The 26,004-nt window shown below is 37.4% G+C and overlaps 1 protein-coding gene across 1 annotated transcript in view; it reads left to right on the plus strand.

Moving 5' to 3' along the window:
- Window positions 1–26,004, plus strand: part of Kpna1 (karyopherin subunit alpha 1) — a 49,398-nt gene that overhangs the window by 1,063 nt on the left and 22,331 nt on the right. The window contains exons 2-5 of the mRNA XM_034514985.2: window positions 13,701–13,834; window positions 18,569–18,676; window positions 22,573–22,672; window positions 25,161–25,255. Coding sequence (XP_034370876.1) covers window positions 13,706–13,834; window positions 18,569–18,676; window positions 22,573–22,672; window positions 25,161–25,255 — 432 coding nt within the window. The 5' untranslated portion in view covers window positions 13,701–13,705. The remainder of the gene's footprint in view (window positions 1–13,700; window positions 13,835–18,568; window positions 18,677–22,572; window positions 22,673–25,160; window positions 25,256–26,004) is intronic.

Below are 26,004 nucleotides of genomic sequence, written 5' to 3' on the forward strand. Positions count from 1 at the left end.
GTTTTTTTGAGACTGGTTTTTGTTTGGTAGGCTGACTTTGAGCATCTCGTCCTGCCCCGGCCTTCGGGGTGGCAGGATTTCAGATGTGCACTACGCAGTCAGCTCAAAATTTCGATCAGCCTAGATGACTAAGTAGGTAGTAGTCCCCACCTTCTTGCCTGTAGGTTGCTTTTTCTTTGTGTTTGTTTTTGAGACAGGTTTCACTATTTAGTCATGGCTGGCTTAGCATTGTATTCGTAGCTCTTGGTTGTCTTGAACTCAAAACAATCCTGCCTCAGCCTCTCAAATGCTGGGGTTACAGGTACAACAACAGTATGCCTGCGTTTGTTTATATGGATTTGTTTGTATAGCTTGCATGTGTTTGTATAGATTTGTATGCATGATGTTTACAATATTTATTTATATACTTATAGACAGGTTCTCATTACATAGCTCTGGAATTCATATACAGACCAGGCTGCCATTGAACTCAGAGATCCCCCTGCCTCTTACTTCTGGAATTCTGAAATTAAAGATGTGTCACACCTGACCTCCTTTCTCCATTTTAAAGGCTGAAAGATCTAAATTTTGAAAGGAAATTGAGAATGGTTTAGCTCTATACTTTTGTTGAAATAATTTATCCTTGGCAGATTATTGTTTATGTGATACACAATTTTAAGATGGAGGCCTGAGAAGTAAAGAAAAATGCAAATTTACAGCAACTTGAAGCAGATATTAGCTTTTTCTAGTATAAATGAAAGCATGAAAGAACACAATATTAGTTTTAAGAATAGCTTGTTTTTAATAAATATTTTACTTACTTTTTAAGTGTGTTAATGTTTGCCTGATGTATGTAAGTGCATCGTGATGGTGCCTGGTGCTTGCAGAGGCCATAAGAGGGTGTTAGAGCCTCTAAAACTGGAGTTGGAGATGGTTTAAGTTTGGGTACCAGGAACCAAACCTGTCTTCTGCTAGAACAGCAAGTGCTCTTTCTAGTCCAGAAACCACTGGAAGAAGACAGTATAATTCTTGAAATTTTACAGTTCCAGGGTAACATTATTTGCAGATAAAAAATACACTGTAAGAGCTTGTAGTTTATTCCTATAATCCTAGCACTTGAGAGACAGAGGCAGGAAGATACTGAGTTTTGAGGCCAGCCTGGAACTTAACTGTCACAAAACAAGAAAGCAAAACCTGTAACAGGCAGGAGTGTAGCATGCCAGAGGCCTGTAGTTAACCCTTAACCCTCCCAAAAGGTCTACAAAATCAAATCTACAAAACTTAGAGTTAAGAGAATAAAGATATTACCTTAAATCAAACACTTACATTATGCTTTATTTTTCATTTGAGATAGGGTCTCTTTATGTAGACTTGTGGCAGTCTTGAAACTCAAGTGTTGGCATTATAGGTGTGTCCTACTCTGCCAGGCAATATGCTGTTTTTATTTTTGTGGTGCCAGGGATCCATTTCCTGGTCTTACACATACTAGGTTAGTGCACTGTCACTGGATTATGTCTCCAGTCCTTGTATTATGTGCTTTTTGGAGGTCTTCATGAAGTGTTACACATCTTGACTTTAATCTAGAAATGACACATACCAAAGGGAACCACAGAAAAAATAAAATAAAAAACTTTGTTAGTGGTAGGTTCTTTTTGTGTATGTGGGGGTGTTTGCATGAGGGTTGCAAGCACCTGACTGTCCAGGTTCTTGTGCTCATGTGTGTGAATGTGGAAGCTGGAGAAGGACTTCCTCTATTGATCTTTTGCTCGCCTGCCTGTCTTGAGAAAGGGTCTCATTGAATCTGAAGCTTGTAGCTTGTCAGCTAAGCTGGCTGGCAGGCAGTTGAGCAGAGGTCTGCATATCTCTGCTCCACAATACTGGGTTTACACTCATGTACATCCATTCCCTTATTTTTTAGTTTGGGTGCTGGGGAGTGAAACTCATATCCTTACCCTTTTCCAGCAAGAGCTCTTCTTACCCACTGAGAAATCTTTCCAGCCTTGGCTTTCTTTTTTAAAAAATAATTATATGTGTGCATATGTGAGTGTATGCTGCATGTGTGGAGTTAGTTGCCTGTAGAGGTTGCTAGAAGAGGGTTGTGTTGGATCCCATGGAGCTGGAATTACAAGCAATTGTACATGGATTCCTACATGGATTCTGGGAATCAAATTTGGGTCCTCTGGAAGAGCAGCAAAGTCTCAATTATTGAACTACCCCCTCCAGCCATTGCCTCATCCCTTCCCCTCCCTTAAGTGCAGGATTGCTTGTATTAGACTAATGGTTTTTTTGTAAGCGGTATTGTTTCTGTGTTGACTGGCAGGCTCAATGGGTTCAGTATTTGTAATTTTCTTCAGTTTCTACTATGTCATAAATTGTTTTATACCAGTCATTTTCCTGAGATATTTTGTTGTTATCTGTTGCTTTCAATTATTTTATCATTTAACCTTTTCCCACGAGTGGAGAGTAGGATTATGTCTTTTCGTCCCTAGGATTAGCACCAGTATTTGGGAGGGAGATATGAAATCAAGAGTTCAAAGTTATCCTCAAAGTTATCCTCAGCACAAACCTTTGATTGGTTCAGTGACTGACTTATTGATAAGAATAATCCCTTAATACTCTTGTTTTTGTTTTGTTATCTTTGTACTTTGTGGGGCTTGTGAATTTAGGTGTAATAATCGAAGAAAACATTGGCCATAACAATTCATTCAGCTGAATGGAGCTGATTTCTCTCTTCCCTTGATGCAGTACAGATAGGACTTGTGTTAGGATTGTGAAGTAGTCTGTTGAAAGTGTGGAAATGAGGACTGATGAGTTGTAGTTTCCTTTTGTCTTTTTTTGAAGACCTTAGTAACACTGCAAAATTGACCTTAAATTGAAAAAAAAAAAAACTGATTCTGTCCCAATGTTGTAGACTAATTGGAATAATTTTTGAGAGCTGGCAATAATCCAGAATGGGAATAATGGGGATAATCCTCTTCATATAACAAGAATAATGCTGCCCTTCATATACAAAGATAAAGTCTGCTTGCTCATCAGGAATAGTTTTCCAGCACGAATAAGGATATGTGCTGAGTTGTCCATGTGTCTCTTATGCTTTGTGACCAACAAGACAGCTTGGGGTCAGAATGAGGGCTTCTAACTGAGGAATAGAGAGACTCACAGAAAGTAGTAAAATTCATTCTGGGTCAACTCTGTCTACATCAGATGTTTTTCAGTTATTATCTTTGGGAAAACCACTTTGAGAAGATTTGTCTTACTGTCTGATTAGGTAACTTGCCCTATTTCATAGTAAGTGGTGGGGCCAAGATTCAAGCCATAAGGCTGATCGTAATGTTTGTACCAATAATTAAAGCTTGGCTTTATCAGCAGTTCAGTCTTTACATCAGAACAAACTAGAGGCTGAACTTATTTACAGTTAAGAGAGTGTCTTAAGTTCCTTATTTTATGACCATTAAATTTACCTCAGTTTAAAAATAGGGTAGCAAGAAAAAACTACCACCCTGGTTCCAGTCTCTATACTTTCACATGCTATTTTTTCTGTTAAGTGTTGCTTGGTTCTATATTGATAAATGTTTTTTTTTGTTGTTGTTTTTGTTTTATTGCTCCTCTCATCCCTATCCCTTTTTTTTTTTTTTTTTTTTTTTTTTTTTCCTTTTAGTTCTGGGGCTTAAATGAAAGTCTTTGGGTCATCCCTCTCCCTTTTTTTCTTTTTTTTTTTTCTTTCTTTTTTTTTTTCTTCTTTTAGTTCTGGGGCTTAAATGAAGGTCTTTGGGCATGCTGAAGCACATGAGCTACAGCCCTAACCCCTATTGCTGCTATTATTATTGTTATTATTATTAATTATCTTTAATGGTCTTACTGTGTAGTCCTAGCTGCCTGTAACTTACTATGTAGATCAGGCTGGCCTCATAGTCACAGACCTGGATCCACCTTGTCTTTGCCACCCTGAGATCAAGGTACTGGGATCAAGAATGTGCATCACCATGCCTGGCTCCCCTCCCTTCCCCTCCTTTCTTTTCCTCTTCCTCCTCTTCTTCATCTTCCTCCTCCTCTTCCTGTTCCTCCCCCCCCCCCCTTTTCTTTTTTCATTTTTTTGAGACAGGTGTAGCCCTGGCTGTCCTGGAACTCACTTTATAGACCAGGCTGGCCTCTAACTCAGAGATCGCTTGCCTGCCTCTGTCTTCCAAGTGCTGGGACTAAAGGTGTCTGTAACCATGTCAGGCTCTGGATTATTTCTTGCTAGAATAGTTTTAGTGTTGATGTTCCTCAGAGAAAAATATTTCTTGGTGTTACATTATCAGCGTCACCTAAACTTAAACTGCCCCTCCCTTGTCAATGTAGTTATCATAGGATCTGTTAATACAACTGTAAATATAGCCAAACCATATAGACTACTATGAGATAATTTCCTGCTAACCAGTTGATGTTTAGGAGTTAATATATTTTTGGGGGTAGAGTGGCTTCATTTCTTGAGCTCTTTTTTGGAATCATTATCCTTTGTTTTTGGCTTTTTGAAGTGGTCTCTCTGTTAAGCCCAGGGAACTCAAGATTCTTCTGCCTCTCATTTCCAAGTGTTGGGACTAGGGTATGTGCCAAAAACAACCCTTGTTCCTTTATTCTCTTAACACAGCCTGGATTGGTGGTTTTCATCTGTTTGTTGACATTGTTGTCTTGGGTTGTCTCTGTATGTCATCCTCATCTTTTCTCCCTGTTTTTTTTTTTTTTTTTATTAATTTCTTTGGGATATGTCCTTTTGTAAAAAAATTATTTAATGTATATGAGTACACTGCTGCTGTCTTAAGACACATCAGAAGAGGGCATCAGATTCCATTACAGATGGTTGTGAGCTACCATGTGGTTGCTGGGAACTGAACTCAGGACCTCTGCAAGAGCCAGTTACCACTGAGCCATTTCTCCAGCCCACCCTTTGTATTTTTAATTATGTGTGTGTCTTTGTAGGTATTTGCACATGAGAGCAGGTGGTAGTGTCCTGAGACTTTGCAGTTCCTGTCAAGAAGTCTCAGGCAGTTGTGAGATGCTGTACATGGATGTTGGGAACTGAACTTGTGTCTTCTGTAAGAGCACATTCTTTGTTTTGTTTTGTTTTTCGAGACAGGGTTTCTCTGTGGAGCCCTGGCTGTCCTGGAACTCACTCTGTAGACCAGGCTTGCCTCGAACTCAGAAATCCACCTGCCTCTGCCTCCCAAGTGCATGCCTGTGCACTATCTGATACCCCTAGAGTCTAGAAGAGGAAGTCACATCCTCTGGAATTAGAGTTACAAACAGTTGTGAACCACCTGATGTAGGTGCTGGGAATTGAACCCAGGTCCTCTGGAAGAGCAGTCAGTGTTCCAAATTCTTGTGCTGTCTTTCCAGTACCTGAATTTTCTTCTTTAATGTTGGAACCCCAACATGGTAGACAAGAACTGACTTATGTTTTCATCAGCCCTTTCCCCCCTACTTTTTTTTTTCTTTTCTTTTTTTCTTTTTTCTTTTTTTTTTTTTTTTTTGGTTTTTCGAGACAGGGTTTCTCTGTGTAACCCTGGCTGTCCTGGAACTCATTCTGTAGACCAGGCTGGCCTCAAACTCAGAAATCCGCCTGCCTCTGCCTCCCAAGTGCTGGGATTAAAGGCATGCGCCACCACTGCACGGCTTTTTCTTTTTTTAAAGAGCATTCCAGGGCTGGAGAGATGGCTTAGTGATTAAGAACATTGGCTGTTCTTCCAGAGGTTCTGAGTTTAGTTCCCAGCACCCAGGTAGTGGCTCACAACTGTCTGTTACTGCAGCCTTGAAGATCTGATATCATCTTCTTGTGTGCAAGTGTCTGTGCAGACAAAACAGCCATATGTATACATAAATAAATCTTTTTTAAAAAAAGCAGTCTATGGATCCTTAAACTGGAAATTTGTCTCTGAGGTTTGGAAAAGTTAGTATTTCTTGTCCCTTAGGTAAGAATTTTAATGTTGATTGCATCTCAATTTCGACACCCCAGATTATACAGGACACTTTAAATTATCTGTCTTGAATTCCTGAGCCCTACTTTCCTTCCTTCCTGTAGCATTGTAGAATCATGGTACTCTGTGTGGTTCAGCTGTGACTATTGACAGTTGTAAAATGTATATCAAGGTGCATATGTGTGACTTCTTCTGCTAGGGACCATTTTTGCCCAAGACATTTTTATGCAGCCAAAGTATGTAGGTATACTATGAATGGGAAGGTAGATCAAGCATTTTCTGATAATAAATCAGAGAAATTATTTATTTTTCTAAAGATTTATTTATTTGATATATATGAGTACACCATAGCTGTCTTCACATGCACCAGAAGAGGGCATCAGATCCCATTAGGTTGTGAGCCACCATGTTGTTGCTTAGAGTTGAACTCAGGACCTCTGGAAGAGCAGTTAGTGAGTGCTCTTAACCACTGAGCCATTTCTCCAGGTCCCAGAAATTATTTTAAAATAATTCTTTGATATAAATATACTTTTACCATTTATTAAAGACTAAAGCAAATTTGTATGAGTTGGTTGTGTGTTTATTTTTATATGAAGTATTAAATCTTGCCTGAATGTTTGATGTTGTAAGGTGTAGAACATCTTTAGCATTTTTCAGAGTTGATTGATATTTTGATTCTAAAGTTAATAGTGCTGAGACTATTATTCATGTAAATACCTAGTATAAAATGGTAGCATTATGCTGACAGCTTTTTCAGAAGTGCTTGGAAATTCTGTCCTGATCCTACCAAGCCAAGATTCAAGATGAAGAGTTTTTCTTTTTAACTTACATAGCAAATTTAAAAATCAAGCCTTCTAATACAGTACAATATGAAAATACATTGTCATTATCTGCTGAGGATGAACTATAGGAAAATATTCCAAGTCTTTGTTTTCTAAAATTAATCATCATGTTTTCTGTAAAAAAGCAGGTTTTTTTTTTTATATGTTTAGTAAAAACACTGCAAAGATTTTTAAGAGCACTTGCCATTTGTCCAAATTAGGGTCACTATTGCAGTGACGAAACACCATGACCAAAAGGAAGAAAGCGTTTATTAAGCTTGAAGGAAGGACAGGAACTCATGCATGGCTGGAACCTGGAGACAGGAACTGTGATGCAGAGGCCATGGGGTGGGGGGTGGGGGTGCTGCTTACTGGCTTGCTCCTTATGGGTTGCTCAGCCTGTGTTCTTATAGAACCCAGGACCAACAACCCATGGGTGACCCCCATCCACAGTGGACTGGTCCCTCCCATATCAATCACTAAGAAAATGCCCTACAGGCTTGCCTACAGCTGATGAATTTGAGCAGATTTTTGATCCATTTAGTTTTGTTTTTATTTGTGCCTTTTGTTTTTGGCTGTTCCTTGTTTGCCTTCTGGTTTGCTGAAGTTCTTTGTGAATGTAAGATTTGTTGTTGAGGCATTATTTAGCCTAGACTGGCCTCAAACTAGGTATTGATTTTGCCTTCCCCTGCTCCTCCCAGTGAATGGGATTGCAGGCATGTAGCACCATTCAGAGATGAGGACATTGTATTTTAATATGGTCTGTTGATCTTAAACTCGATAAAGATGTATGTCATGTTTCTGTTAATTTTGTTCTTGGTATTTAATCTTTAAGATTTTTTTTTTAAAAAAAAAGAAAAACCCAGTTTGTGTATGTGAGCACACATGGGTGTGAATGCCCTCAGAGGCCAGAAGAGGGTGTTGGAACTGCTGAAGCTGGAGTTACAATTGTGAATTGTCTGACATGTGTGCTGGGAACCAAAGTCAGGTCTTCTGTAAGAGCAGCAAGTGCTCTTAACCACTGAGCAAACTCTCCAATCCCTTTTTGAGAATATTGATTATAGTTTGTGTGTGTGTATGCACATACTAGCGTTTTCTTTTGCTGCCTTATTTCTATGTTTCCATTCTTGTATTTCTTTACTGAGACTTTGCATCTGTTCACTTTAGAGTGTAGTGCCAAAACCAAATTCGAAGCTTTGTGGGTGTGGCTTGTTGATTGAGCTTGCACTGAAGCGCTGTTTCAGGCTTTCTAGTTTTGTTTCTTTACTCTGAGCATCTGAAGGGCTTAGGAGAGTTTTGCTTTGACTATCTTCAGAGAACAGGTGAAACGATCTGGCTATTTCAGTGACTTTGTACTGGCAGCCTAGTTTTTAGCTTCTGTATCTTCAGAGGTACCTGGAAGATCTTGTGACGCTTCCTGATTGGTGGGCAGTATTGATCATCTTGTTTCTTGTGCATTTGCAGGTGTTCAGCTTTGGCCAGTAAAACCATTTGGGGGAGCAGAGGATTGAAAGAAACTTTTAATACACTCCATTTTTAGGAACCTACAACTCCTTAGAAGTCTGTATATACCTTACGCTTCTTAGGGTTTATGTGTAACTCAAATCTTTCTGATTATGTAGTAATGCTTTCTTGTAGTTTGAGTTTTCCATGTTAAAGTCACATATTTTCTAATAAGATGGTAGGTCTTTTCTTACAATGTAATTAAGAGTGTTTGCATTTGAAGGTTGGAGAGATGGCTCAGCAGTTAGAAGCACTGGCTGTTCTTGCAGAGCATGAAGATTCAATTCCCAGCACCTACATGATGGCTCACAACTGTCTATAATTGCAGTCCCAAGGGATTCAGTGCCCTCTTTTCTCTGTGAGCACCAAGCAGGCATATGATATACAGACATAAATGCAGATAAAACATCAATATGCATTAAAAAATATATTTTGTGGTATCCCATTATTGGTATTGTAGCTATTAAATGTTTAGCCCATTTAGGATATGTTTCAGGTTTACAGGAGCGATAGGCTGACTTAGCATGCTGGGAATATATAATGTTAGAATGTAATAAAAATAGCATCTTTAGTCAGTGAGTTTTGGATATAGATTGGCAGAGAATAGAGCTGTTATTAAATGAATTGAGGCAAAAGCATATTCTATGACAAATATAGAGTTGATCAAAACAGTGGCAAAGGCATTGTAGGTATGTTTTTTTTGTTTCCTGAGACAGTTTCTCTGTATAGACCAGTCTGTACTGGATCTTACTCTGAGTGTTGGATTAAAGGTGTGAGCCACTAGACTTAGCTTAATGGTTTTAAATGTATGCATTGTACATTCTCCCATAAGCAAGTTCTGACTTTTTTTGTCTTTAGGACTTTTAAGGGGTTTCTCCTCAGCTAAAATCATCTTTTTTCTTTAGGAAAAAGAATGATTAAGTAGTTAATTTTTGTGAAAATATTTTTAGATTTTAGAAATTTAATTGGAAAAATTTTGTTTTGGAACAGGCCCTTTTATGTAGCACAGAATGCTATTGAACTTGCTATGTAGCTGAGGGTGGCCTTGAAATCTTGATCTTGCCTCCTCCCAAGTTCTGGAATCACAAGCTTGTGCTACTATGTCTGACTTCTTTTAGGGGGGGACATGAGTCTCTTTATCTGTCTGTCTGTGAACAAACGTGGATGCCTGCAGTGGTGGCCAGGGGTGTCAGATACTTTGGAGCTGGGGTTAGAGGTGGTTGTGATCCATCTGGCATGGGTTCTGGGATCCTTTGTAAGAGTAGCATGCATTCCCCACTAGGGAGACAAAGACAAGGTCTTACTAGGCCTGTAGTAAAGAGGTGTGTATGTGTGTATGTGACACAAATGAAAGGATAACTGAAAAATTTGTAAGAGTAAGGATAATTCATTACTGGACTTTCAGTAGTGGACAGAACTATTAGGTAGTAGGTCAGTGAAGAAACAAACTGTAAATCAAGTACAGCATTCCTCCCTTGCCATTTGAGGAGACATTCTTTTTCCTTCAATGGGTTTTGAACCTGGGTAATAACTGAACCCGTACATAGAAGAATTGCAGTATACCAACAATTGATGTGATGACCAAAATGTTTAGTTACCAACAAGTAGGTAGTGGATATAGCATGTGTATACTAGACAAAGCAATGATTTACTCACCTGACAGTATGGTGTAAGATGGTGTGAGATTTCAATAACAATGAGAATGATGAACAGTGTAAAACTTACGATTTACTTATTTCTGGAATTTTCTAGATTTAGTTTGTGGTTGATTATGGTGTCTGAAACTTGGGAAAGCAAAACCATAGGAAAGGGGAGGATTACTGTATACAAAACTGAAGCAAAGTTGGGGACATTACTAGCTAGCTACTCTTATAGTAAAAGGGTTATAAAAATATGATCAACAGTTGTATCACAATAAGAGCTTAGATGAAAGCATAAAAGGTGTGGAGCTATAGAATAAGCTTCTCACAGAGGAAAGCTTAGGCCTGCTGGCTTCAACTCCTAATTCTACCACACATCTGAAGACTCAGTACTAAATCTTTACAAAGTCTTTCATTTTATAAAGACTCTTATACCAAACCCAGATAAGGTATTCACAAGAAAAGTACAGGCCAATATCATAGCATAATTCTCAACAGAGGACAAATGGAGTCCAATAGTGAAAAAGACTTAACACATCATAGTCAAATGGGATTTTCTTTTCTAGAGATGCAAGATTGGTTTAAATTAGTAAAATAAAAACAAAAATTACATCTCAGTAGACATAGAAAAAGCACTTGACAAAAATCCAAATTCCTTCAGCAGTAGAAACACTCATGAAAATAGGAAGGAGCCTCTCAACACAGTAGTGCACACCCGTGGAGAGCAGATGGCTTAGTGGTTAAGAGCACCTCCTGGGCTGGAGAGATGGCTCAGTGTTAAAGGCCAAGCTCACACTAAAAACGTAAGAGCACTTCCTGCACTTTCAGAGTACCTTAGTTTAGTTCCCAATACTCAAAACCACTTGTAACTCTAGCTCTTGGGGTTTTGATGCCCTTGTCTGGATTTTGTGGGCACCCAAGAACCATAACATATACTCACACAAACACAATAACACACATATACATAAGTTAAAAAAAACTTTTAAAGAAATACTTTCTAGGGTAATGTCCTGCTTAAATGGCTGCCTTGAATGTCTGTTTCCTATTTATGTTCAGCTTTGTATTGACAGCTTTAACCAGACAAGTTAAGACATAAAGGTATCAAGATTAGTAAGTGTAAGTAGAGTGAGCTCTGCAGGAAATGCTCTTGTATGTCCACTGAAATACTGTTAACACTAATAGCGCAGCACTATTGAAGGATATTTTGGGTTAATATGTAAGAATCATTTGAAAATGGGTGTGGTGATCCATGTCTAAGACCCCAGTCTTTAGGAGGTGGAGTTTGAGGCCAACTTGGGCTACCTCAAGAACAGACCAGCAAACAGACAATCCAACCAAACAAAACCCCAGAAGAATAAGTTGTATTTCTATAGACGTGTGATGGGAAACCTAAAATAAAACTAAAATTTGATTCACTAGGACAAAAAAAATGAAAAATACTTAGGAATATGCTTAGCAAAAGAAATTAAAATTTATACTCAGAATGGTGTGTAAAGATTATATAGGGAGCTGGAGAGATGGCTCAGCAGTGCAGAGCACTTTTTGTTCTTGTAGAAGACCTGGGTTTGCGTCCCAGCTCCTACACAGTGGCTCACAATTATCTGTCTGTAACTTGAGTTCCAGGGCATCCAACCCCCTCTTCTGGTGTCCCAAGAGGTACTAGGCATGGTGTACATATATACAAATAGGCACATACACACACACTGAAATAAAGATTAAAAAAATTACCATTAGAAAAATCAAGACTATAAATAGAAATTTAACTTGCTTAATAAACTGGAATGTTTAGCTTGTTATGGTGGCAATACTCTCCAAGTTGATCTATACATTCATTACAGTTCTGTTAGAATCTGAGCTGATTTGTAGAACTTGACAGACTGGTTCTGAAAATTGATGTGGAAGAAGTACAAGACATTGTAATGGCCAAGGTAGTCTTTTAAGAGAACATAAGGAGGAGTGCATATACTTTCTTGTTCTAAAACTTACATAAGGCATTGATAATTCAAAGAGCAATTGAATAGAATTGAAAGGCATAAAACTAAACTATATGTATATATATGACAAACTAGTTATCAGCAAGAGGACTGTCAGGCAGCTGTATGCGTCACAAGCAACAGAAATTCATTTCTCATGGTTCTGGGAGGCTAGAAAAGACAAGGCCAAGGTTCTGGCACATTTAATTTTTGGCAAGAGGTTGTGTCCTGGTTCATAGATGGTTGTCTTTTCACTTGACAGAAGGGACAAGTAAACCCTGTTCACGTCTTTTTGAGATAGAGTGTCTGTAGCCCTGGGTTTCCTGCAACTCAATATGTAGACCAGGCTGGCCTCAACTCAGAGATCTACCTGCCTATGCTTCTTGACTGCCGTGCACAACTGGTCGTGTGTTTTATAGAGGAATTAATCTCATTTCTGAAGGGTCTGCCATCATGACCAAATCATACTGAACTCACCTCATACTGGGACTTAGGATTTCTTATACAAAATTTGAACAGCCACAAGTGTGCATTCTATAGCAAGTGCCAACCAAGATCATTAAAAGATCACCAAATACCATATGGAAAATTGTATAGGCGTGCAAAAGAATGAAGTTCAACTTTGACTGCATATCATGTGCAAACATTAACATGAAATGGACTATTATAAGAGAGAACCTGTATAAAACTGTTAGGACATAAGGTTAAGGATTTCTACATATGACATCAAAAGCATGAATAAGAAGTAAATTAGAGAGTTCATTACAGTGAATCTGTAAAAACTTTATGTGTATGAATATTTTGCCTGCATGTATGTTTGTGCAACCATATGGGTGCTTGGTGCCCTTGGAAGTCAGAAGAGGGCTTCAGATGGACCAGAGCTGTGGACACTAGTCACTGTGTGGGTGCTGGGAACCAAACTCAGGAACTTTGCAAGAGTGGCAGCTGCTCTTAACTACTGAACCATCTCGCTAGCCTAAAATTAAGATTTTAAGAGTTTTATCTATAGATTATAATGAATAAAAAACAGACAAAAACCTCTTACAACTCAAGAATGAAAAGACAGAAACCCAATTTAAAAATAAAGGATCTGAGAGATACATACTTAGATAGTAATTGTGAAATCTGCTGCACTTCATTAGTCACCAGAAGATTACAAATCAAAACCATGAGATACCACTTTGTACATACTAGGGTGATTAAAGAAGTTTTATTAGCTAAGATGTAGAAAATTGCAGCTCACATGAAGTGATGGCATATAAAATGATGAGGCCACCTCAGAAAGCAGTTGGCAGTTTTTCAAGGGATTAAAACATAGAATTACTGTGACCCACAAGACCACTCATAACTATATATGCACAAGAAATGAAAATATATCTGCACAAAACCTTCTTCATAAATGTTTATAGAAGTGTAATTCATACTAGCCAAAGGGTAGAAATAACCCAAATGTCCTTTAGCGGATGAGAGATAAATATAATTGTTACAGACATATACAATGGAATTAGTTAGCCATAGAAAAAGTTGAATATTTTAGTATTGCTATTAGAAATGCAATGGGTCTGTGAGATAGACTGGGGGGTAAGATGCTTGCCATTGAGTCTGGCAATCCAAGCTCTATCTGGTAGGCTGATTGACCTCTATACAATGTGCTGGTATCCTTCCTCCAAATAAACAAATGAAATAAAAATTGAAAATAACCTTTTTGGTGAGTCTGTGTGTGTGTGTGTGTGTGTAATATACATGTTTGCATGTATGTATGTATGTTAAAGGCTGAGTTCATTGAATAATAAAACTCTTAATACTCATCTGTTTTCTCTTTTCTTCTAGAAATCATGTCCACGCCAGGAAAAGAGAACTTTCGCCTGAAAAGTTACAAGAACAAATCTCTGAATCCTGATGAGATGCGCAGGAGGAGGGAGGAAGAAGGACTGCAGTTACGGAAGCAGAAAAGAGAAGAACAGGTAAGCCTGATGCTCCAGTCTCAGCTGTCAGTCACCTTGGAAAGTGCTCTGTGCTTCTGATTTGCACGTGTTACCATGTTCTCATGACAGAGCATTGCCTCATTACAAATGTTTGTGAAGTTTGAAGATAAAGTTTGAAGGTTTATGAACCTCATAAACCCAAACCTTAACCTGAGTGGCTGTCGTCAGTGTGCTGTGGCTGCCTCATGTCTCTGTACAGTTCTAATGCCTAATGTTTTGAAGTAAAATTTCAAAGAATTCAACCTTTTCTTTTCTCAGTGTATTTTATCCAAAAGGACATTTTGGATAATGCTTTTAGAATAATAGTAATAGAATTATTATTGTTGTTGTTGTTATTATTAAGATTAGATTTATTTAGTGTGTATGCATGATGTTTGTGTGGCAGGGTAGGAGTAGACATGGTAGGTCAAGGATGTATGTGGAAGTCAGAGGACAACTTGTGGGAGTTGATTCTCTGCCATGCGGAGAATCAACTTTAATTTTCATCAACTTTTTATGCCTTTAATCATTATAATTTTAAGTATGAAAATGTACTAGAAGATAGAGAACTTAGTCTCACTTTTAAAATGCTCAGGACAAAGCTGGTATGTGTGGTAGGTCACACCTATAGTTGAAGTGCTTGGGAAGCTGAGACAAGAACATTGTTGCTAGCTTGAGGACAGCCTAGGTTATAGACTGTCTCAAAACAAAACAGGATAGCAATTGGTTCAGTAGGTAAAGATTTGTTTTTTCTTAGTAGCCTTGTGTCAGTGTCAAAAAGGTTTTCACCATACTGATTCTTATTTTTTTTGTGATTGCTTATTCATGTTTCAGTTCTGTTCTGAAATTTCCATAGCTTTTTATATTTATTTTTAACTACTAAAAGCAGAAGCTCAACATCCATAGTATATAAATTGAAAAATATGACCATACTTTTAACTAAAAGTATTTGTGGTTATAGTTGAAAGCTTACCTTATTTATTGTATAAAACTCTGAAATTGTGCTAGGGCTTTAATTTTCTGGAATATTGCTCATTTAAAAATCTTAGCTTTGAGGGCTGGAGAGATGGGTCAGTGGTTAAGGGCACTGGTTGCTCTTCCAAAAGTTCAATTCCAGCTACCACATGGTGGCTCATAACTATCCATAATGGGATCTGGTGCCCTCTTCTGGCATGCAGATGCAGATAGTGCACTCATAGACATAAAAATAAATAAATCTTAAAAAAAAATCTTAACTTTGAGCCAAGTATAGTGGTATACCTTTAATCTCAGTACTTGGGAAGCAGGGGAAGGTGGATTTTTGTTTTTTGTTTTTTTGAGACAGGGTTTCTCTCTTTACACTGGCTGTTCTGGAACTCACTCTGTAGACCAGGCTGGCCTTGAACTCAGAAATCCGCCTGCCTCTGCCTCCTAAGTGCTGGGATTAAAGGCTTGCACTACCACTGCCCGGCTGACGGTGGATATTTTTAAGTTGGTGGCCAGTTTAGAGGGAGTTCTAGGCCAACTAAAGACCCCTCTCCTCAAGAAATCTTAACTTTGTCACTTCATAAATTCTGTTTTGTATGGATAAACTGCTAAAACTTCAAGCTTGGTTCGTAAGATAGTAAAGATCAGGAAAACGGGAATTCATTTAGTACTGTTGATTTCCCCACAGCTGCCTTGTCATTTATCTGGAAAAGTCACTGCCTTGTGCCAGCAGTTAGGTCTGAGTGATGTACGGCAAGCGTTTGGTACTGCCAAGAATAAAGTGTTGGCTACATCAATTAGTAGAGTAGAAATTAGTATTTGTTGTGTAGGTAGGATGTACAAATGACCTCTGTCTAGTTCTCAGACAGTTGAAACTAAACATTTTCCTGTACAGAAAGAACCTATTTTGTGTTTACTGAATTACAGATTTATTTATTTGTATGTTATGTGTATGGGTATTTTTTTCTGCATGTATGTATACATGCACACTACATGCATGCAGTACCCATGGAGGCCAGATGAGGATGTCAGATCCAGGAACTGTGAGACGCCATGTGGGAGCTATGAACTTGGGATGGCTGGTCCTCTGCAAGAACAACAGATGCTCTTAACTACTGAGCCATCTGTCCATCCCTTTAAAAAATACTTTATTTCTGCATTTTATGTATGTGTTTTATTTTTATGTATGTCTGTGTACTCTGTACATCCCTGATACCTGTGGAAGACAGTAGAGGCTCAGTTAGATCCCCTGGAACTAGAATTAGAAATGTTCCTGAACCACTAGGTAGGTGCTTAGAATTGAACCCAGGTCCTCTGGAAGAGCAGCAGTGTTCTTTACCATTGAGGCAATCTCTCTAACAAACCTCACTCCCCCACGTGTTTTTTTTTTTTTTTTTTTTTTAAACTTTTTTAGCTTTAACTTTCTAACATTTAGTCGTTTTGTTCTGTAGCTAGGTTATTCATTTGTTTGTATATGAGACAGGCTCTCACTATTTAGCTTTGGCTGTCCTGGAGCTTGCTGTGTAGACTAGGCTAGCCTCTACCCCCAAATACTGGGACTAAAGGCATATATTACTATGTCCTGTTAATTTTTAATTTTAGCTTTGTTTTTTAGTTTAACTTTGTATTTGTGAACTTTTTGGATAATTTTTTGGCTTTTTTTTTTCTTTTTTGGTGGGAGAAGTTCTTCCCCAGTTCTTTTTTTTTTCTCTCTTGGATCAGTTAATGTTGTTTTGTGGACTTGCTGTATAGCTATTGTACTCAGACTTCTTTACTGTGAATTTCTTACCTTTTTTATTATAATGATGCTGTCTCCTTAATCTCGTGTTTTCTAGGGCAGTGGTTCTCAACTGTCTTAATGTTGCCACCCTTTAATACAAGTCCTCATGCTATAGTGACCCCAACCATGTATTTTGTTGCTACTTGATAATTGCAATTTTGCTCCTGTCACGAATCATAATGTAAATATTTATTTCCTGGTGGACTTAGGTGACCCCCGTGAAAGGGTCCTTTGACTCCCAAACTCCTTCCTTTTGCTGAAGTTAGTCATTTAGTAGATTTTTGAGTAGGGGTCATGTAGAAACTGGGGTCTTGCCTGATAGCTCTGACCTGCCTGGTAGTCACTGTGTAGACTCTGTCTTTGAACTCCTGTCAGTCTTTCTGCCTCAGCCCCTTAAACAGAGATTCTCTTAAAATGTTGAAACTGTTTTCCTTCAGACTGGTTTCCAAATGCTACTATTACTTCTTGGTGTATTTTATTTTCTTTGTAAATACTTCCCCCAATTCTAAAGTCTATAATGATAAATGTTATTTTTTTTAATTATTCATTATGGTAGGCTTAATTAAATAATTCACATTTTTGAAGTCAGATGACAAACTTTATAGAATGGTCTTAATTTCTCGTTATTTTTAAACTTCCTGATGTGCTTAATTTCTGAGTGTTTGTAATGCTTTATGAGCCTGCGTCTTCTTTCCTTCCTTTCCTTCTTTCCTTACCTCCCCTCTTTCTCTCTTTATCTTTTTGTAAGCCCTGCTACGTATCTTGTGCAGCCCAGGCTGGACTAGAATTGTCTACATAGAGCAGTCCTGCCTACCTCTGTGTCCTGAATGCTGGGATTAATACCCACCACAACAGGGTTTTATTTCTGAGGTTACAGCCATAGAAAAGCCTCACTCTCTTATCACTTTTCTGTCTTATCACATAAAGCTCACATTTTTTATTTTGCAAAATTTTATTAACTATACAAGGAAAGTTAGTCTGTAATTGTTATTTTTTTTTGTAAATGACTATACAGCTCTAAATTAGTGAACTGAAGCAATTAATATTTTGAAGTGTGGATAATACTTAACTCTGAGTATTTGATATATCAGGTAGCATTGTAAGCATTTTTGTGGAGGTAGTTTCCTTGTGTAGCTCTGGCTGCCCAGCCTAGCTTTGAACTCACAAAGATCTACATGCTTCTATCTCCTGAGTGCCCTGCTCCATTCTAAGTGTTTTATGAATTACTTATTCCTAGTCCTTTCCCCAAAGTTGCGTAGGTGGTTGACATCACCTGAACCAGTGATGTTGAAGTGTGTTCTGTAGAGCTTCAGGTTCTAGCTGCATCTAACACTGTTTTTCTCTCTTTGAATTCCTAAACTTTTGAGCTGATTGTCTAGTGTGATGGCTGCTTGTTACAGTTAGTTTGTAGCTAGTTCAAATTGTGATGAGTGGTATAAACCTAGTAGTAGGTTTTGAAGACTTAGACAGTATAAAGGATTGCCTCAGAAAATTAATGAGGCTTTAAAAGATACTGTTCATGTAGTCATCCTTTGCTGTCATTGATCCTAGAGATTAACAACTCCAGAAACCTCAATATCCTATCTATTCTTGAAGGTTGTTAAAATGAAGTATTGAATCATTCTAATAGTGTCTGTCATTTTTTTCCTGAAAAACTGTTAAGACTGCCTTGTGCCTGTTTTATCAAGTGTTGAGGGAAATGACCTCAATATGCCCCAAAGTTGTTTTCATCTGTGTGGGTTGTTGACATCATCATTGCCATCACATTTATGTCATCAGTATCATGTCTCTCTTGCTTAAGTTTTATGCTCTTGAATACTGGCATAGATAGTATGGTAGTTGATTGAGTCAATTGTAAGATTGTAGAGAAAGAAGTCTGAAGTCTTCCTCACCAGGAAACACTAAAGGCAGCACAAAGCTTTAGAACTAAAAGGGTGTTGAATTTCTTTGTGTTAAAATTATATGACTAACATTCTTTTACTTTTTAGTTATTCAAGAGAAGAAATGTTGCTACAGCAGAAGAAGAAACAGAAGAAGAAGTTATGTCCGATGGTGGCTTTCATGAGGCCCAGATAAATAACATGGAGATGGCACCAGTAAGTATGATAATAAAAAGAACTCTTTGGTGGTATTGTGATGAAGGTAAGAGATGTTGTTTTTTTGCTTTTTGTTTTTGTTTTTCCAGTTTAATAGAAAGGCTAAGTTAGTTGGGCATGGTAATGTCTGTCTATATGTGATGAAGGTAAGAGATGTTGTTTTTTTGCTTTTTGTTTTTGTTTTTCCAGTTTAATAGAAAGGCTAAGTTAGTTGGGCATGGTAATGTCTGTCTATAATCCCAGTACTGGGGAAACAGAGGAAGGAGGATAGTTTCAGTCCCTCATTGGCCTCATAGATACTGTTTCAAAAACAAAACTGTAAAACATGTGTTGAAACATCTCACTGTACTTGATAATGTATACAGTGAAGGGTGTATGCTGTACAGAAAGTACAGAAAGTGAGGTGGCTCAGTGACAGAGGGCACTGTCCATCAAGCCTGAGTTCAGTCTCTGACTCATAAGGTCAGAGAACTGACTGTCTTTTGTCCTGACCACCACATGCATATGCACCCTCCCCAAAGTTGTGATGTAGAACCAACATGCATTGGGAAACTAGATTCTGTATCAGAAGTATTAGATAGTTTTGTTGTAACTTTTTTGTGGGTTCCATAAAAGATAAAAGATCTGCTGAGTTTCTGTGCATTATAATTAATTAAATAATTTTAATTTATAAAATATGCTATGCATTTATAAAAATGTCATTAAATCCCTTTATAATGAGCAATTGGTATATATGTTTTTTCTTCTTATTTCTGTTTTTTTTGAGACAGGGTCTCTCTGTAGCTCTGACTGTCCTAGAACTTACTCTGTTGAGCAGGCTGGGTTCGAACTCATAAATTTCCATCTGCCTCTGCCTCACAAGTGCTATGATTAAAGGCCTGCACCACCACTGCATGGCAAGTCTATGTATTTTAAAGATATATTTATTGTTTTATGAGCATGAGTGTTTTGCCTGTGTGTATGTTAATGTGTGTGTGTGTGTGTGCCTGATGCCCCTGGAGGCTGGAAGAAGGTACTGAATTCCTTGGATTTGGAGTTACAGGTGGTTGTGAGCTGCCATGTTGGTATTAAGAATTGAACCCAAGTTCTCTGCAAGAATGGCAAGTGCTCTTAACTGCTGAACCATCCCTTCAGCCCTGTATTTTGAACTGTTAATATAGTTTAATAAAATCACATGCATACATCTTTGTGGTGCTGGAGATTTAACTCAGCCTTTTCAGGCTAGATAAACAGCATTGCCACTGAGCCATCCCTGTATATGACTTTTTTTTTTTTTTTAAAGTATTTGCCATTTCTGTCACCAAATATTTTCTCCTCCTGGTAGTCACTAATACTCACTTATTTATTCTTTATGAGTACCTCTGTGTGAAAGAAAACAAATGTTTCCCCCTTTTCCTATACAAATGGTGGCATGTGACACACTGTTTGGTTTTATATCACTACATAGCTCTCTAGTTTGCTAAAGAAGATTCCTTTTAGATTTGACAGAGTATATTATATGCATATATGTATATATATGTATATATAGTATTATATATATGTGTGTGTGTATATATAGTATTATATATACACATATATAGCTATAACTAAGGAAGCATTTCAGAATGCTAATAGTATTTATCTCTGACTGAGTAGTAATAATTATATTCATCCCAGTCTTCATTAGAAAACAATTGGAACAATTTTGTGTCTTATTGATCAACTTAGGAACTTGTGTATTCTGGAAGAGCTCGGCCGATGAGCTGCATCCCACCTCCACAAATGGTGGTCTCAAACATTAATTTGATGAGAGTGTATTAAGGGATTGTTGGTAAGAGTTCTGTGGGAAATGTTACAGTTTGCCTAAGCCAGGAGGAATTGGGTTTTCCCCAAACACAGAAATTGTGGCCATCATTTTAATCAGTTTGTGATAAATCTTCTCAGGCCTTTAGAAGATAGGTTCGGTGCACACTTTTAATCCCAGTACTCCGGAGGGGCAGGCAGGCTGATCTCTGAGTTCAAGCTAGTTCTATAGAGTCCAAGGCCAGCCAGAACTGAAAAACAGACAGACACATAGACAGGCAGTCTTTCCGACTACTAAAGGGGATACTAAGTGAGTGTAGTTGTTTTTAAAAGATGTCTCTCTGTGTGGGTACTTGTATCTAAGGAGGCCAGAAGTGAGCATCAGGTTTCCTGGAGTGGGAGTTAGAGGTAGTTAGAGGTTAGTGTCCCAATGTGAGTTCTAGGACCAGAACTTGGGTCTTTCTGCAAGAACAGTATGTACTCTTAACTTCTTAGCCACCTCTTCAGAATATAGTGTTCTAGATGTATTAGTCAGAGTTTATTGGAGAAAGAACCATGGAGAGGGGCTGGGAAAGGGAGAAGGAGGGAGGGAGGGAAAGGCTTCTATGGTGGGAGCTGCCAACCAAGTAGTTTGGAGGGTAGATCAGCAAGCTGGAAACTCAAGAAGTTTTGTTGTTGTAGTCTGAGACTGAATTCTCTCCCTTCCTGGAAACTTCAGTCTAAAAATACTATAGCTGATTAAGTTCACCCCACATTAAGAAAAGCAATCATAATCTGTTCTATTCGGATTCTTGATTTAAATGTTAATCACATCTATACTTTCAGAGTAACATTTAGATTAATATTTGTCTAGGTAACCTGGTTGACACAAAGTTAGCTATCAGAATGTACACCTTATTTATTAGGCATATATATACTTTTTAAACCATATGGAGCTTCAAATAAAGATAAGGAAGTCATGTTTTCTTCTAAAATAGTATAGCTTTTATGTAACCAGCCTTCTCCCTAAAAGAGGATGCAAAAATCTTTGTGTAATGTTCACTCTTTTTCTTGATGTCCTGTAACTTAAATACCATGATATAAATCTTAAAGTGAGGATATATAAAAAGGAAGAAAATGATAGTTGTTTACTATATATAATAACACTATTATGTACACATAGGTGTATATAGTTTTTATATATGAAGACATATGTAGTAGTTCCTTAAACATGTGTTTAATTGGGAATCAGACTCCATTTTTGAATTTGGTAGTGGTTAGAATCTGGTTTCTGAATGATCACCACCACCTCCTTTACTAAGTGTTAGTTGAACATTTCCATCATCAGCAGTAGTGATGAACGTTTATAGAAATACTTAATGCTGCCCTATTAAAATGCACAATTTTATGTCTATACATCTGTTGGAAAAATAAACATAAAAAGTCAGGTTGATTGGGTATCAAGAAGATTATACTAATCTGGAAGCTCAGATATTAACAAATAACTAGGAAAACTACCTAGTAGTGATAAGAGTTTGGTATGTGATTAATTAGGCTGGGGCTATGAGATGTCTCAGGTATCAGAGTGCTTATCTATAAAGCCTTGGGTTCAATCCCCAGTGCCACATAAATTGGGTCTGGTGGCCACACTTAAAAGTTCAGTGCTCAGGAATTGGTGGCGAGATAAGAAGTTTAAGGTTGCCTTTGGCTAAATAGAGAGTTTGAGGCCAGCCTGAGATACATGACATCTGGTCTCATAAATAAAAAGAATAGAATAGAAATGACCAATAATAGATATGTGCAACAGTTAGTTGCTTTAGATTTAGAGGTCGTGAAAAAGAACTTTAAGTTTTTGTACTTTATTCATGTGTTTTGTCTGTTTGTATGTCTGTACACTACTTGGGTACCTGGTGCTCAGGGAGCCCAGAAGAAAAATGGCAGTCCCCGAGAACTGGAGGTGGTTGTGCGCTGCCTTGTGGGTATTAGGACTTGAATCTGGGAATTTTGGATTTAAAGATTTTTATGTACTTGTATAACTTTTGAAAATGTGTTATTAATTTGATAGCATTTTATGTTGTCTTTTCACTGAACTAAGATTAATATTGTGTTGTATTTGCTCTTTGTCTATGATCCAGGGGGGCGTCATTACTTCTGACATGACTGATATGATATTCTCGAATAGCCCAGAGCAGCAGCTTTCTGCAACACAGAAATTTAGGAAACTACTTTCAAAAGGTAAGTCTGGAATACATATCATCCTTGTGTAAAGCATTCCTTGTCTATAATCTCTTTTCTACAGGGTTTCTCTGTGCTTTCTTTTGAAGTATGTTTTATAAGTAGAAATTCTTCCTTTCTTATTTATTTATGGATCTTGCCAGAAAGGAACATTACTTTCATTTGGGAATTGTCATGTAAAAGACCTCATAGTAAGTAATAATAATAATAGCTTATGCTGATTGAAGTTCAAAAGCTTTGCTTTTCATAAAAAATTACTTGAATGGTAATTACTGATTTTAATGTTAGTAGTTTACCACTGAAAGTTAAGTATAGATTTATTATGGAATAGGATAAATCCTTTTGTGTAATTAGAATGAAATAGTATATAGTACTTGTTATTCTGGGCAGGTAAAAGTAATTATGAGCAGTATTAAAATGTTGATAATAAATAGTGAACCATACTATTAAATTATGGTTGTTTAAAATCATGTTATTAAAAGTATTTATATCTTGAGATGATAACTGCATTAAAAAATTGAGCATTATAATTTAACACACATATAAGAAGTGGTATTTAGGGCTGGAGAAGTAGCTTGGCGGTTAAGAACACTTGCTGCTGCTCTTCTAGAGGACCCAGGTTCAATTCTCAGCACCTACATGGCAGCTTACAACTATCTGTAGCTCCTGTTCCAAACAAAACACCAATGTGTATCAATCAAATCAATCTAAAAAACAAACAAACAAAAAAAAACCAAACAAGTGGTATTTAGTATATAAGTAAATTTAAAATACGTTACAAAAATTATGTAGTTGTTAAGATGGTTGTGGAATTGCCTACCACTCTAGGAGGTTAAGGCAGGAATCTTAGGATTTAAAGCTGACCTGGGTAACATAGTAAGACCACATCTTAAAATATAAATAAAAGCAATCATTTGTTGTGGCCATAGAAGTAACTTAATTGTAGATGGCTTGCCTGCGATGCATACAAGGCCTAGGTTTTATCTCCTGTACTGACAACCGACCAACCAAACGGTTGCTTTTATTTTATTCCTCCTTTTTTATACAATGTTTTTGTAATTCAGAATATTAACTAGTATATCTCTAGTGTTACCAAGTTTGCTATGTTTGAGTGATTGAAAAAAATTGTTGAACCAAGCAAAGGACACATTACCAAAACCCCTTTCTTCCAAACAACATTAAACTAATTAAATAGAGCTGTAATGTAGCATACAAGCTGTCCTGGAACTTGCCTCTAAACTCCAGATCTGCCTCCCCTTTTGGAGTGTTAGGATTATGGGTGTGGATCACCATGCCTGGTTTGCCTTTCTTTACAGTAAGGCTGGCTAAAGGGCTCCCTAGGCGGTTCTGCTCTAACTATGTTTTCTGGCATTACTACTACAGATAAAAATCTGATATTTCCCATCTGTTCACCTAATAAGTATTTATTAAATGACAACTTATATTCATTGTCATATATCAAAATGAGTGTTAGTGAATTCTTGCTGGCACTTTCTTGTTAGTGAGAAATGTGAAATAATGTGATAAAGTGCATTAGGAATCTTGTCATCCAAGTTCTCAGGGCAGAGATTGAAACCTCCTACCTCCTATACTTTGCTACTTTAAGGAAAGTATATCAGAATACTGATAATAGTTGTTGCTGTTGGATAGTAGTAGTTGTCTTTGGACACAAAAGCTTCTCAACCTGTAGGTTGGAATGACCCCCTTCACAGGGCTGCATATCAGATAAAACTACTGGGTATCAGATGTTTGCACTAGGAGTCATAGCAGTAGCAAACTTCAGCTATGAAGTAGCAATGAAATAATTTTATGGTTGAAGTTTATCACAACATGAAGAACTGTATTAAAGGGTCACAGCATTAGAAAGGTTGAGAATCACAATAGTAGCTGGGCAGTGGTGGCGCATGCCTTTAATCCCAGCACTTGGGAGGCAGAGGCAGGCGGATTTCTGAGTTCGAGGCCAGCCTGGTCTACAGAGTGAGTTCCAGGACAGCCAGGACTACACAGAGAAACCCTGTCTCGAAAAACCAAAAACAAACAAACAAACAAACAAAAAAAACCACACACACACAAAAAAAAAAAACACCAAAAAAAGAAAGAAAGAAAAAAAAGAGAATCACAATCACAATAGTAAAGGCATTAATTTTAAGAATTCTTGGGACCTGGTGATATGTCTCAGTGACAAGAATTATTTGCTTAGCATGCAAGATCCAGTACTGAGGGTGCACACAGGAGAGATTTCACTTATACTTAAAAAACTAAACAAAGAATTGTTCCCTTCCTTTATTCTCATGATTAAAGCTTATATTTTTGTGATATCTTTCAAGCCACACTACTTTTAAAGTGACCAAACTCAATTTTAATCTTTCTTTTGGGGATAGATTTTAATATGAGAGTTGGTCAGGGAATGAACAGGAGGGGGTATTATGACTAATTTTGATTTATAAAGTTATTACATTGAGATTTCTTTTATTTTATGGGGAAACAGAACCTAATCCTCCTATTGACGAAGTCATCAACACACCAGGAGTAGTGGCCAGGTTTGTGGAGTTCCTCAAACGAAAAGAAAATTGTACACTGCAGGTGCGGATATTTTCATTTCTTGTTGTAGAACTTTGTTTTAGAAAACATTTTGTCTGAGTTACTTATTTTAATCTATATGAAGACTTGTTTGTTTAAAAGTGGTATTGGTGATAATTACCTTATAAACTGCTTGCATAAGTTTGTTACTATGTAGGTCCTAGTTAATACTCACAGAATTTGTATTTTATTTGAATTTTAGCAGTAGGAGCCTATGCAAGCTGTGTTTTGAGAGACAGAGACAAGAGACACACTACTTGTTAGCCTTCTCAAGATGGTAAACATAACATGGACTGGCCCAGAAACTCAGTAATCAGACCTGCTCTTAACTTACCCTCCTCCTACACCAGAAGATCCGACACAGAAACTTTACCATGAGAACTTTTTGCTTTATGTTTGATTTTCTAATAATGTACAGAGAGCTTACCATCTTAGGACTGAACAATTTTTATAGTATAAGGGGCCAACTGTCATGTTTGCAGTCTTAGAGTATCTGGAATTCTAAAAATGCTACTTTATGCTGAGTAAATTTAAACTTTTGCTACTATTTTAATTATTCAGTAGCTATACATTCTTGGTATGTGTAGGATTCCTTTAATATCTGAATTATTGATAAATATCTATCACCCCTAAGTTCTCACCAAAGAAGGGCTCAGACCTTTTAGAGATACCCTGCAGCTATAAAATTTGGTTAAATCACAAATAGATCACAAGATGGGAGAAATACTTGCCAACAATAAGGTTAATTCCCA

This window comes from Arvicanthis niloticus, chromosome 12 (genome assembly GCF_011762505.2).
Source record: "Arvicanthis niloticus isolate mArvNil1 chromosome 12, mArvNil1.pat.X, whole genome shotgun sequence".
Lineage (NCBI taxonomy): Eukaryota > Metazoa > Chordata > Mammalia > Rodentia > Muridae > Arvicanthis > Arvicanthis niloticus.